At 45.0% G+C, this 13,374-nt stretch overlaps 1 protein-coding gene across 2 annotated transcripts in view; it reads right to left on the minus strand.

The window, feature by feature from the left end:
- Positions 1-13,374, minus strand: part of LOC119166737 (alpha-1,6-mannosyl-glycoprotein 2-beta-N-acetylglucosaminyltransferase-like) — a 29,965-nt gene that overhangs the window by 7,867 nt on the left and 8,724 nt on the right. For both annotated transcript variants that reach the window (XM_037418064.2, XM_075867352.1), the window contains exons 3-6: positions 6,744-6,950; positions 5,071-5,168; positions 4,383-4,482; positions 76-209 (exon numbers count right to left, since the gene is read on the minus strand). In XM_037418064.2, the coding sequence (XP_037273961.2) occupies positions 76-209; positions 4,383-4,482; positions 5,071-5,168; positions 6,744-6,950 (539 nt within the window). The remainder of the gene's footprint in view (positions 1-75; positions 210-4,382; positions 4,483-5,070; positions 5,169-6,743; positions 6,951-13,374) is intronic.

Below are 13,374 nucleotides of genomic sequence, written 5' to 3' on the forward strand. Positions count from 1 at the left end.
AGTAGCAAGTTAAAAGCTCAGTTGCTATCCTGGCATAAATGAGACAGCTTGATGGAAGCGCCACAAAAAGCCCACCTGGTTTGCTGTTCAGCTTTCATAAGCCGCAGTACGTGCAGGAAATCGGGAGTGACGTAGTGGTCCTCTTCTAAAAGAATGAACGGTCCGGCGTGATCTTTCGTCACATTCAGGCCATCCATGACACGGTTCATCTGAAAAGGAGGCACTCGAGTTTTTGATTGATTATCGATTAGAAGTACAAGTGATAGATTTCACACGATAAATATGTTGAAAATGAACACAAAGTTGAACAAATGACGACTTTCTGGGGATGAGAGAAAAAAAACAAAAGAAAAAAAAGCAGACAAGGGTAATGGCGATCCATATACTCATTGTGCACAAGTTAATGATGTCTCTTTGCCTTAAAGGGAAATTGAACACAAAAACATATTTGCAGTCGTTACATTTTAATTACTGTCTTTAGAGAAATGGAAAAATAAGATTACTCTGTCAGCCAGAAACTTTTACTTTGTGTAAACTTGTAACTGTAAAAGGGTTAGTTTTCAGTACAGATAACTCTTACTGTAACACCTTCTTTTTGTTGATAACATGCCTGCAACTGGTATCGTGACTTTTTTTTTTTTTTTTTGATCCCACAAAAGTGTTGTCCGAGACCACTTACCCGTTTCTGTCATTCGTATATTGGACGGCTCTTCATTTAGTCGAGCAAATCATCACACCATCTTTTTTTTTTTTGTTCTCATTTCTTTATACACATACCTACCTTGTAATTACAGTGTCCAGAGGCCATGAGAATAAGTACATACTATTAAGCATTAACTCTAAGTAGTAAATATTAACAAAACTAAAAAATGGCAGTCCCTTTCATTAATGCTAAGAAAAGCAGAGGCAAAACCCTGCACTCTCACATTTGATTCACCTCATGCACATAATGGTCACTTCTGATAATTCGTCATACACTCCCCTTACTTCGCATTTCATTTATCCTTAATTACTTTTCATTCTCACCCAAGGAATGTGAGCATGTGACACTTGCGACTTCTGGTACCATTTAGTATGTTAAGGGGGGGCGCGGCAAGTAAAGTGCCGATTTTGGTCAAAATATGCGATTTTCTGATTTATTTTTTTTCGTAATCTTCAGACCTTCAACTTCCTTGTTCTAAAATATTACAGCGAAACGTGCGCTACAAATCCCGCAAATAGTGTTTTTGCCGAGGCTAGTCGCCGAAAAGTGCGAAAAAAAAAGCCCCTGAAACGGTGTTGTTCACGCCGCACAAACGCGCCAAGTTGTTGACCGTAGGCCGCCATTTTGGTAGCTTTGGAAAGAGGAGAAAGCCGGCTTCCCGATGGTCGCGGTCTCGTATTTCGCCGAGTGAAAATAAAAGCGCGAGGAGCAAGTAAAAAAACAAAAACGAAGAACGGCAATTGGCTGCGCGGGTCACGTGGTAGCAGGCGCGACCTCTTACTGGTCAAAGCTGCGCCGCGCACCTTGGCAACCTTGGAAGCGCGAGCGCATCTGCGGCCGCCGAGTCGAGAATCATCCGGCGTGCGCTTCGTTTTTTGCCAGTTGGCTGTTTTTGTGATAGTTCGCGTGCTTTTTTTACCAAGCTTTGTTTACATCAGTGGTCTCTTCTGAGTGCTTGCTCATACTGCGGTGCTATGTTGTCGCAAAAAAAGTTCCGGAGCGTCCACAAGTACGGCAAGCGTCGGAAAGCTTGGAACAAAGGGCAGACGACTGCGGCTGCCGTCCCAGTCGCAGTTCCGAACGGAGCATGCTCTTCAAGCGTCACGGAGCCTCTACTCAGACCCTTCGCTGATTGTTGTGAGGCCGAGAGTGTGGAATGTGCCACATCGTCGTATGTCAGACCGCCGGATGCCGTCGACCGTGATGGACGCTCTCGCGAACCCGATTGCGGTGGCACCGCGTCGGCAGCCGTTGCAACTCCGGGCGTGCGCGCGTCGAACATTCTATCGCGAGTTTCGGCCCAGATTCCGAGCAGTGAAGAAATCGCGCAGCGGGCGCAGACAAGGCGGGATGTTTTGGATGCCGTAGCATCGAAGTCCGCTTCAAAGCGGAAGCTCGAGCTTCTGAACGAAGGCTGCGACGAAAATGACGGCGGTAAGGACTCCACATTCTTCATTGTAAATAAGAAGATGCTGAACGGTCTGCTTTCGTCAGTAAAGTGCAACAAGTGCGACGAAGGGTCGATACGCCTCGAGACTACGCACTGCCTTGGACTCGCGGCGAGGATGGAACTTTTTTGTGACAATTGTGGCATAGTGAACAGTGCGTGGTCGTCCCCGAGGTGCTCCGGGCAACAAAAAACGAACCCCTTTGAGGTAAACGTGCGTGCTTTGAGGGCTGTGCAGTCAGTTGGCAGAAAACAATCTGCCATAAATGACATTTTTTCTGCGATGGACATTTCGCATCGAGCACTGCACCACAAGTCCTACCAGAGACTGCAAAGGAAGTACAGCCACCCTGCCACCACATCAGCTGCCACCCGCATTGAAGCAGAAAGTGCACAGAAGGTGCATGACATTTACAAGGACCTAGGAGGAGTGCCAGGCAACATTGACGTCATTTACGACGGCACGTGGATGACGAGGGGGCACAGAAGTCATATTGGCGTGGGCTGTGTAATCGAGCTGTACACAGGCTTGGTCTTGGACCACTGTGTCCTGTCCAACTACTGCCAAGGCTGTGCTGTTGGCCCCAAGCCTGGTGACGACAACTATGAGGAATGGCTTGAGAAACACAAGCCACAGTGCCAAAAGAACACCGATGCTAATGCAGGCCAAATGGAAGTAGAAGCAGCGAGGATCATGTTTGAAAGATCGTTTACCAAGTACAAGCTTCGATACATCAATGTGCTCTGCGAAGGTGACAGCCGTACGTACCTTGCCCTCACGCAAGACAAGGTGTATGGCTACATGTTGATTAAGAAACAGGAGTGTGTGAACCATGTGAAAAAAAGAATGGGCACTTCCTTGCGCAACCTTCTTGATGAGCACAAATCCAAAGGCCGAGGACTGAGCATGGGTGGCAAAGGCCGGCTGACGCAGGGCCTTATAAAGAAGTTGACGAATTATTATGGCTGGGCCATTAAGAGCCACCCCAACGATGTTCCTGGCATGGAGAGGGCCATCATGGCCACTTATTACCATGTAACATCCACAGACCAGGATCCACACCACGACCTGTGCCCAAGTGGGACTGACTCCTGGTGCCCGCACAATCAGGCATTGGCCAAGGGAGAGCCGCTGCCGCCTCACAAACATAAACTGCCCCCTCACGTGCGAGTGGCACTGCTGCCAATCTACAAGCGCCTCTCGAACAAAGAGCTCCTTGAAAGGTGTGCGCAGGGAAAAACCCAGAACGCTGTGGAGAGTATGAACAGCCTCATTTGGTCACTCCAGTCCAAGAGCCAGTTCGCCTCCCTTCGAAGTGTGGAAAGTGCAGTTGCAGATGCAGTCTGCCGTTTCAATGGTGGCTGCAAGAGTGCGCTGCAAGAGATCACTGCTCAACTGGGCTTCAATCCAGGAGACTGCTCTTTGCGGCGAGCAGCCGAAAAGGATGCCAAAAGGGTGAAGAGGGCTCAAAAGGCGCATTGTTCCACGACAAAGAAGCGCAAAACTGGGTTGCGCTCTACAGAGGCCAAGGCCACAGCATCTCAGGATTACTGCCCAGGAGGATTCTGAGTGTTTTAGGCATGTTGTGAACTTCCAAACAAGAGTGAACTTTCAAAGTCAGTTTTCTCAACTCTTGATTTTCGCCTATGTGCCTTCGCTAGAACATCTGTCATTTTTTAACAAAGACTGATAGAGTCGTTCCGTTTTTTGCACTAGGCTCAGGAGGCCTTTAGCAGTGCAATAAAGCTTTATCTCTCTTCTTACTCATCATTTAAAATTTTTAGAACACATTTTATAATTACTGCGATGTGTGCGCAAAACAACATCCATGTTTTGGAAATTTTATTTATGGTTACAAGAACTAGAAAAATCAACTAATAGCTTCTTTGCACAAGTTGATGCTTTGGGAACATAATAATATGAAAAAATAATTTCATTTAGCAATAATTATCTCTTTAAGTGTGAAGAGCATTAATTAGTATAATTATGCTTGTAACTCAAAAAGTACAAGAGGTATTTGAAAACGGTTTTCATATTTGGAATCCTCACAATCATCCACATACACACACCAAATTTCATCACAAACAGTACATTAATAAAAAAATTAGTTTTACTTGCCACGTCCCCCCTTAACAAGCACCAGACACTAGATTTTTTATTTTACACGAGCCACACGAGGCTTTCACCACAAAATAAACGAAGGACTTGCGGGAGCGCCGCCGTATTCATACCTTCCACCACCAATGATGCTTCGTCTGGGAAAACTTGGCTTCTCGGTAGTGGCCGAAACTGTCCGGGTGCAAGGCATTGTTGCATCCCAGCTTGATCGCACTGCAGTCAGAAACATAACATCAATCAAACACACATTTATTTTGCAAAGCATGCTTTAGAACGAAAGACATGTACAGCCGTTACTTTTATAAGAGGGAACGCACAAGCGCGTGGCAAGTAGCCTTGTGTTGCACACGTTGCACGGCGCTGCGGTGAAATGTAAAAATAAAACAAGAACGCGGTGCCGTTTCATTTTCTCCTTGCATTCCCGTCATGAACGTGCCTATCTTTATTTTACGCTTTCTTTTTTATATCTGTACACTGTTGGGAGGTTTCAGCGAACAACAATCATTCTTGATAAGGACAGTTGCTATCACAGCTTTGAGCTAATGCTCTCGCAACAGCTCAAAGGGCTAAAAAAAAAAATTTAAGGAAACTGTAAGGAGAGCTGCATCGAGTCTTTTTGAAGGAGATTTACTAATCCCATGAAAAGAGAATTGTGACGCTCATAGTTTAGGCAATACCATCGCAGCAATCTGAACTCATATGTTGCCTGCTATATTTTTATGGTGCGGGCTCAGGATTTGTTTTTCTTACCTCACAGTAAAGAATGTACTCATATGTGTTGCAACAGAGCTGAGAACTTACTCTTCTTTCTTAATGTTTCGGGGACAGTCGTTCTGGTTTTGGCCGGGAAATTGGTTCGGGTACAGCTGGATGGAGTGGGGCAGAAAGATCTGCATCATCTGCAAAGTGAGATATGCCCAGTAAGGCGTAGTGCCAGACAACACTTGACTGTAGTCCATTCTCCTTTCTTTAGTGAGGTTGCAGGCCTCACGCCTTATATTCAGCTAAGCAGCGTTTGAACATTTATGCAGACATGCTCAAACTTCATTATAGGTGCACTTCCATTAGTATATTAAAAAAACTTGTTATAAAGGTAATTCCTAACTCTGCATCGATTGCAAGACTACTTTTCATTCACTTCGTTATAAGAAATATTTCGTTATATCCATGTGCGTTACATCAAGGTCCGAGTGTACTATATTTCGAAGTCCCAAACTACACAACACCTAACGTGCATCTAATAAAGATAAGACATATTGTTAGCAACAGTATGATAATGTGGAAGTGCTACATGTTGCTTGGACTGTTCAAGTTTCAGCACAAGCTTTAGTATTTCATAATTGTAATCATCGTCAGCCTATTTAATGTCCTCAGCAAAATGAGATTAAGGCCTCTTCCAATGATCTCAAATGCACCCCATGTTGTGTGAGCAGATTTCATTTTATGCTTGTGAACTTTTCAAGTCAGTCACTCTATCTAAACCTCTGTCATCTTTTGCTACGTGCTTAGTCTCTTCGTGTATCCATATAATCGATCTAATTGACTTTCGGGTACAGTCGAGCTTCTAAATAACGGAATCACCAGGAAAGCGCTTTTTCTTCAATATCGCGAGAATTTCGTGATTACGAAAAGACAAAAGTATGCATGCCAACTGCCTAATTCACAGAACCAAGATTTATCCAAAGAAGCCGCTGATCTTGCTCTGTTTCACGATACCCCTCCTAAAGCGCCAAAAATTTGCACTTTCAAATGGCGATGGCACATTTATGAAAGGCCAGTCAATAGTGCGCGTTAGTGAAGTGCAGGAGATCTCGGTGTCCACACGGAGAGGCGCGGCAGCAAGGAATTATGCAGCAATTAATACGGTGACTTCTGGGAACCTGGATTTCTCAGACAAAAACAAAGTAGTATACGGCAAGATTTACAGAAACTACTCTATTGGGTGATACTACTATTTATTTTCCTATAATGCATTTTGTTAAATTATAATTCCTGACAATTATAGATAGTATGCAGCAAAAAAAATTTCAGCCATATTAGCATAGTATATTCATTTCGCATTTGAAATTAATTTGAAACAATTGCATCAGCATTACCGGCTAGAGAAGCTCTCTCTAGCAGTTGTACCACACGATTTGTCTTTGTATTTGACAAAGCAAGGTTGCCAAAAGGCACCTAAAGAAATAAGCTTTTGGAAATTGCGTATGTCTTGTTCTAATGCAGCTATTATAAATATATAAATTTGGAATCTGCCAGCAAAAACTGAATAAGTTAATTAAATTTCATTAAGCTTGCCTTAATAATAAAAAAAGATTGCTTTAAGACTTACGTCCCTTTCCGAGATGTTCTCAAGAGTTGACCTTTCACTCTGGCATGAAATGTTATTTGCCTTTAATGTCCCTTTAATGTCACCTAGAATGTTAGCGACCTTTGCTTGCTATCTATGTAGCACACAATAAACATGTGTAACATACCTTGCAAAAGTCGACTTTGTATGGCAGGCTCTCGACAACAGGGCTGTACTCGTCGTGACTGAAGATGACTAGGGTGCGGTTGATGTCACGTGCGGAGCGGAGTGAATCGATTAGCGCCACCAGGTAGTGCCACCGGTTGTGCACCTGAATCACTATCACGGGGTCGTCGGGCTGCAGCGGTCCAAACAGCTCCAGGTTGTGGACCATCTGTTTGAACGAATGGCGAACTCAAAGTGACTCGGATTGAAACAGTAAACTGGTAAAGTTGGTGTGCTAACACCTCTGCGATAATGGTGCACAACAAAGATGGCACCGTTTTGTTCGAGTGAAACTTTTTTTGTGTGGGTACTCCTACAAGTTGTACTGACATTGATGTATTAAAACCTTGTGCTGAATTCTATGCATTGAAATTTATGTACTGAAGTCATTTTAGAGTGCTCATCTTGATTTGAGGCATAAGAACTGTCACAAACTGAAGTGGGACATATGCCTTTGTCAGGCTATTTTTCCCTTTAACCATTGTCCCTGCAGGGAGCTCTGTATCCTGTTTATTATAAAAAAAAGCTTTACTATAACTTTCACTACTGCTACTACTCTACTACTGTGAGAATTAATTTTCACCTGAATGCATTGTGGCACTGTCAATAATGCATAGAGTACCACTAAAACAGACACTTGATGCATGCCAGAAAACCAGGGCACATCGGAACAACCTGGCACAGCAACATACTCATAATACAGAACCTACTAAAGCTGGTTGAATTAATTACACTCTCAGGGAGTGATGCAGCAGTACGTGTGCGCTGTTTTACCGAATCGCTATAAGAATAGACGAGGCACATTTGCTGGCAGGGAACCAGTGCACGTAACATGCATACACAGGCCTATCACTCATCTTTAAGAGTTGAAGGCAAGATAACTAATAAGACAGATTCATATGGACATGCACACATCTAAAATTATTAGCGGCTAATGTAGCCTAGGCCAGGCTTAATATCAAGTGTGCGCTATGCAAGTGAGCTGCACAACGTACTATGCAATTTCTAGGTGCTATGCAATGCTACGCAATTCCTAGGTGAATTTAAAAACTTTCGCGATCCTCCGATATGATGATGATATATGTTGTTTAATGGCCCAAGGGCCATTGATGGCCAAAGAGCGCCAGGAAATGATATCGGATGAGAGCAATGGTTATGTTAAATGGCTGTAAAAGGGCCTAAGATTCTGCGCTCTAAAGGTGCGTAAGACATATATTTATTAAAATCATGAAAGTGAAGTGAAGCATGCCTGGTGAGAATGAGTCTTAAGTTATGATGACACCATAGAATGGGAGTGTTATATTAGCACCGATACCTCGCCGGCGCCCTTGGTCCCAAGGGCTGGGAGACAGGTGCTCTCTTTGGATGTAGCATCCGCAGCAGCAGCCTCCTTTCAGAGGCCGTGCTACCGATCACTTGAGTAGATAACATGGAAAGTATTTACTTCCTTTAAGAATGCATTCAATGCATTATATTTAAAAAGAGGTTCGCGACCAATAAACATAGCTGGGTGAAGGGGTATGTGTTCCTTGTACGCTAGTGGAAAATGTTTTTTCCTGTAAGCCTCTAGCTCAGAGCATTCAAGGAGTATGTGAAGTACGGTAAGTGGACGGCCACATCTTTGACAGCTGGGTGGGTCACCACCGGACAAAAGGTGTGTGTGCGTGCTGTGTGTGTGTCCTATTCTAAGCCGACAGAGACTGACCTCCGTACGGCGTGTTTTCGACGTGGGTGGCCAGTTATCGAGGTATGGTTTAATCAAGTGTAACTTGTTATGAGTTTGTTGATCCCATAACTTCTGCCAGTGAGCCCTGAGCTTTTCCGTATGTTTGGTTTTAGGTCCATTATAGGGACAGCAACTGAAGAGTTGGCAGAGCTTCCGTTAATTGACCTGGCGAGCTGGTCAGCCAACACATTTCCTTCGATCTCGCGATGTCCTGGCACCCAGCACACGACGATATGTTGCTTGGAAGTATAGGCCGCGCAGAGTATTAAATAGAGGGATATAATTATAGGGTTTCTGTGTTTTTTAAGATTTTTCAACGCTTTTACGACACTCAGGGAGTCTGTGTATATAACTACCCTTGGCGTATTCAATTCTTTGATGTGTTTAACGGCTACGAATAACGCGTAAGCCTCGGCTGTAAAAATGCTTGTGTTGGTGGACAGAACGCCGGCATCCGAGAAGGATGGGCCGATCGCCACATAGGACACGCCAGTATGGGACTTGGATGCATCAGTATAATATTCTGGACAGTCGTATTTATGTTGCAGCTCTAAGAAATACATCCGAATGTGTATGGGGGAGGCATGCTTTGTGACAGCTACGAAAGATGTGTCACAGTCTATAACCTGCCACTGCCATGGCGGGAGCCGCAGAGCGGGGGGGCTGAGGTGGTATTCAAACAGTGGGACATCTGTTTCTTCAGCTAGGTCTCTGACACGCAGCGAGAAAGGGCGTGCCATTGCGGGTCGATTTTAAAAAAGTTGAGAGCTGGACAGGTCGTTGATGGTGGAATATGCAGGTTGCTCACTGTTCGCATTTACTTTAAGGAAATATATGAAGGAAGAATATGTTCTCTGCAGATGGAGTGACCACTCGTCCGATTCTACATAAAGGCTTTCAACTGGGCTTGTTCTAAAGGCGCCTGTGGACAGGCGGATGCCTTGATGATGAACAGGGTCCGACATTTTCAGAGCGCTTGGCGTGGCAGAGTGATAGACTATTGACCCATGCTCAAGACGTGAGCGTATAAGGCTTCTATACAGATTCATGAGGCACTTTCTGTCGCTGCCCCACGTTGTTCGTGACAGCACCTTTAGGATATTCATTGTTTTCAAGCATTTATTTTTAAGATGTTTTATGTGCGGTACAAAGCTTAACTTCGCATCTAAAATTATACCTAGGAACTTATGTTCTGTGTTTACGGGTAGACGCTCACCCTTAACGACCAGTTCAGGATCAGGGTGCAAGCCTCTTTTTCGTGAAAAAAAGGACACAGGTGCTTTTCTGTGGGTTCAGTTTGAACCCGTTTTCATCAGCCCATTTGGATACCTTGTTAAGGGCGAGCTGAACCTGTCGCTCACAGATCCCAAGAGAACACAATTGAAAACCTATCTGCATATCGTCGACATATGTTGAATAAAAGATATTACGTGGAATGTACAGACGGACGGAGAGAATTCATTTTTATAATAAAGAGCGTACAGCTGAGCACCCCACCCTGTGGCACTCCGGTTTCCTGTACAAAGGTTCGGGACAGAACATTGCTCACTCTAACGCAGAAGGTACGATCAGACAGATAGCTTTCAATGACACTGAACATATTACCGTGTATACCTATGTGTGAGAGGTCTCTCAATATTCCAAACCTCCACGTGGTATCGTAGGCCTTCTCCATGTCGAGGAACACAGATAAGAAAAACTGATTATGAACAAAAGCCTCACGTATGTGTGCCTCGATACGTATAAGATGGTCGGTGGTAGATCGGCCCTCTCTAAACCTGCACTGGTATGGGTCGAGCAATTTGTTTGTTTCTAAGTAGTGGAGTAAGCGGCAATTAATCATTTTTTCAAATAGTTTGCAGAGGCAGCTTGTTAACGCTATAGGTCTGTAACTTGATGCAGTAGAGGGATCCTTTCCCTGCTTCAAAATTGGAATTATAACAGCCTCCTTCCAGGAGGAGGGGATCACACCTGAAAACCATATGCGATTATAAAGAGAGAGGAGGGTTTCTTTAGTTTCGGAGGGTAGTTCCTTCAGCATCGCGTACATTACGTTGTCAGAACCTGGGGTAGATGTATTACAGCAGCTGAGTGCTGTTCTCAGTTCTGCAAAGCAGAATGGTGCATTATATGCCTCATTTCTTGCGGATTTTCTTTCTAACTTCTGTTTTTCTATTCGTGCCTTGTAATTCTGGAAGGATTCGGAGTAGTGTGAGGAGCTCGATATATGTTCGAAATGTGTGCCAAGAAAGTTGGCTTGATCCTCCAAGCTTTCCCCGAGGCTATTTACAAGTGGAAGGGAATACGTTTGTTGGCCCTTAATTTTCTTTACCTTATTCCACACTTTTCCCTCATCTGTGTACGAGTTGATACTCGACATAAACTTTGTCCAGCTCTCTCGTCTAGCTTGTCGACGCGTTCTCCTTGCCTGCGATTTGACCCGCTTGAAATTTTCCAGGTTTTCTGCTGTAGGGGAATCGCGAAGCAACGCCCATGCTTTGTTTTGAGTGGTCCGTGCTTTCCTGCATGCGTCGTTCCACCATGGGACTCGCCGTTTAGAAGACATGCCGCTCGTTTTAGCAATACATTTAGATGCGGCATCAAGTATAAAAGCTGTAAAATACGTGACAGCGTCATCTATGGTCAGGGCAGACAGCTCAGTCCATGTCATGTGTGTAAGAGTTCTATACCCTTCCCAATCAGCTGAGTCAATCTTCCATCGAGGAACCTGCGGGGGTAGTTGATCTTTGTTCGGCGCACTCAGGATGATTGGGAAGTGGTCACTCCCATAAGGGTTTTTAAGAACGTTCCACTTAAAAACAGGTAAAAGGGACGGTGATGAAATGCTAAGATCTATGGAGGAGTACGTGTTGTTTGCAAGGCTAAAATACGTAGGCTCCTTTATATTTAAAAGACATAAACAAGAAGAGAAAAGGAGCTGCTCAATGAGACGGCCTCACGCATCACAGTGAGCATCGCCCCACAGGACATTGTGTGCAATAAAATCACCTAGAACCAGAAACGGCTCTGGAAGTTCATCTATTAATGATTCTAGATCGCGTCTGTGTAGCCGTTGATGCGGTGGTATGTACACAGAACATATGGTAATGAGTTTGTTAAAAAGTACAGCTCGAATGGCCACTGCCTCAAGGGCCGTTTGGAGCTTCAAATGCTGGCATGCTATACTACGATCCGCTATAATGGCTACACCGCCAGATGGTACGACAGCATCCTCCCGGTCTTTTTGGAAAATAATATATTGTCGTAGGAAGTCCTTGTGCTTAGGAGTTAGAAGTTCTTGGACGTCATCTAAATTTCTAAGTATTCCCCTTACGTTCCACTGTATGATTTTGTCCATAGTGGAAAAAAAGGGAAAAAGTGCTGTGTGCAGAGAAGACGGAGATTAGCTCATTTAACAGGGCCTTTGTCAGGCCCTGTAATCGGCGTTCTGTCTTTTTTGGGGCGGTCGAGGGAAGCTCGCCGCTCCTTCGGCGCTTCCTGCGCCGTTTGGCTTGAACTGGTGTCCATAGCCTCTTGCGAGGCACTGGACGACCGCTCTAAAGAGCGATCTGTGCGTCGCTTAGACTTCGCTTCGATCGACGAAGTCTTTGTCCCCACCGAGCTGGGGGTCGATGAAGCCCCCTTAGCCTCGTGATTGCCCTGGCTGCTGCCAGAGCTTGTAGAGGTCACTGGTGTGGACAGGCTGAATGTGGGCAGGGCAGCGCTGACTGCTCCCATCGTAGGGGCTTGTGGCATTGGCCTCGGCACGCTAGGCGCGGTCCGGGCAACTGCCAAGGGCCTTTGTGGTGCCGCCCCTCGTTGCACCACTTCGGCAAAAGATGTTTTTAGTGCCAATGATAACGAGACCCGTTGTCTTGCTTCCCTGAATGTGATATTTTCCTTAACTTTTATAGTTATTATTTCTTTTTCTCTTTTCTAGGCTGGGCACGCTCTGGAGTATGCGGGGTGACTACCTTCGCAGTTAGCACAGAGGACCTCGTCATGACTACATTCATCAGCACGGTGGCCGGTTGTGCCACACTTAGCACACATCAGCTGTCCTCGGCAGCTCTGGGATGCATGACCAAATCGGTGGCATTTTAAACAACGCCTCGGGTTTGGAATGAAGGGTCGGACATGGAGTTTTACATAGCCAGTTTCGAGAGTCTCAGGTAAGGTGGTTGAGTTGAAGGTGAGTATTAAGTGCTTTGTTGCTATTTCGTTGTTGTTACGTCTGATTTTGATGCGCTGGACATGTATTACACCTTGGTCCTTCCATCCATCAAAGAGCTCTTCTTCACTCAGTGTCATCAAATCTTTGTCCGATATTACGCCCTTCGCTGTATTCATGGTACGATGTGCGCTCACAGAGACGGGGATGTTACCAAAGGCTACAAGGTGCGAGAGTTTAATGTACTGTTCTTTGTCTTTTAATTCGAGAAGCAGATCTCCACTTGCCATCTTCGTGGCCTTATAACCGGTTCCAATGGTCTCTCTCAAGCACTTGGCAACAAGGAAGGGTGAGATTGCTCTAGCTTTTGTAGATGATTGTTTGCAGTAGAGGACATGGTATTTTGGGAAAGTTTCTCTGTTTTTGGGCCAAAGTAGTAAAGTTGCGTCGGTGCGTACCCTTTTCGAGGCACGATCAGTTAGAGAGGTGGTCGAGGATCCCATGGGAAAATGTGGCTTTTTCGGTAACGGCGCCTACCACCCACCACGGAGTCCAACAAGGGGACGTGGCAGAGCATGTGGGCATGTCTGCGCAACGCCAGAAGTACGCAGTTACTATAACCCAATATGGTTTACCCTAGTTTGGATAGCCACACAAGGTTAACCCTTGCCGCCAGAAAAAACAGAAGTAAATTGA

Source organism: Rhipicephalus microplus, chromosome 6, assembly GCF_043290135.1.
Source record: "Rhipicephalus microplus isolate Deutch F79 chromosome 6, USDA_Rmic, whole genome shotgun sequence".
In the NCBI taxonomy this organism is placed as follows: Eukaryota; Metazoa; Arthropoda; class Arachnida; order Ixodida; family Ixodidae; genus Rhipicephalus; species Rhipicephalus microplus.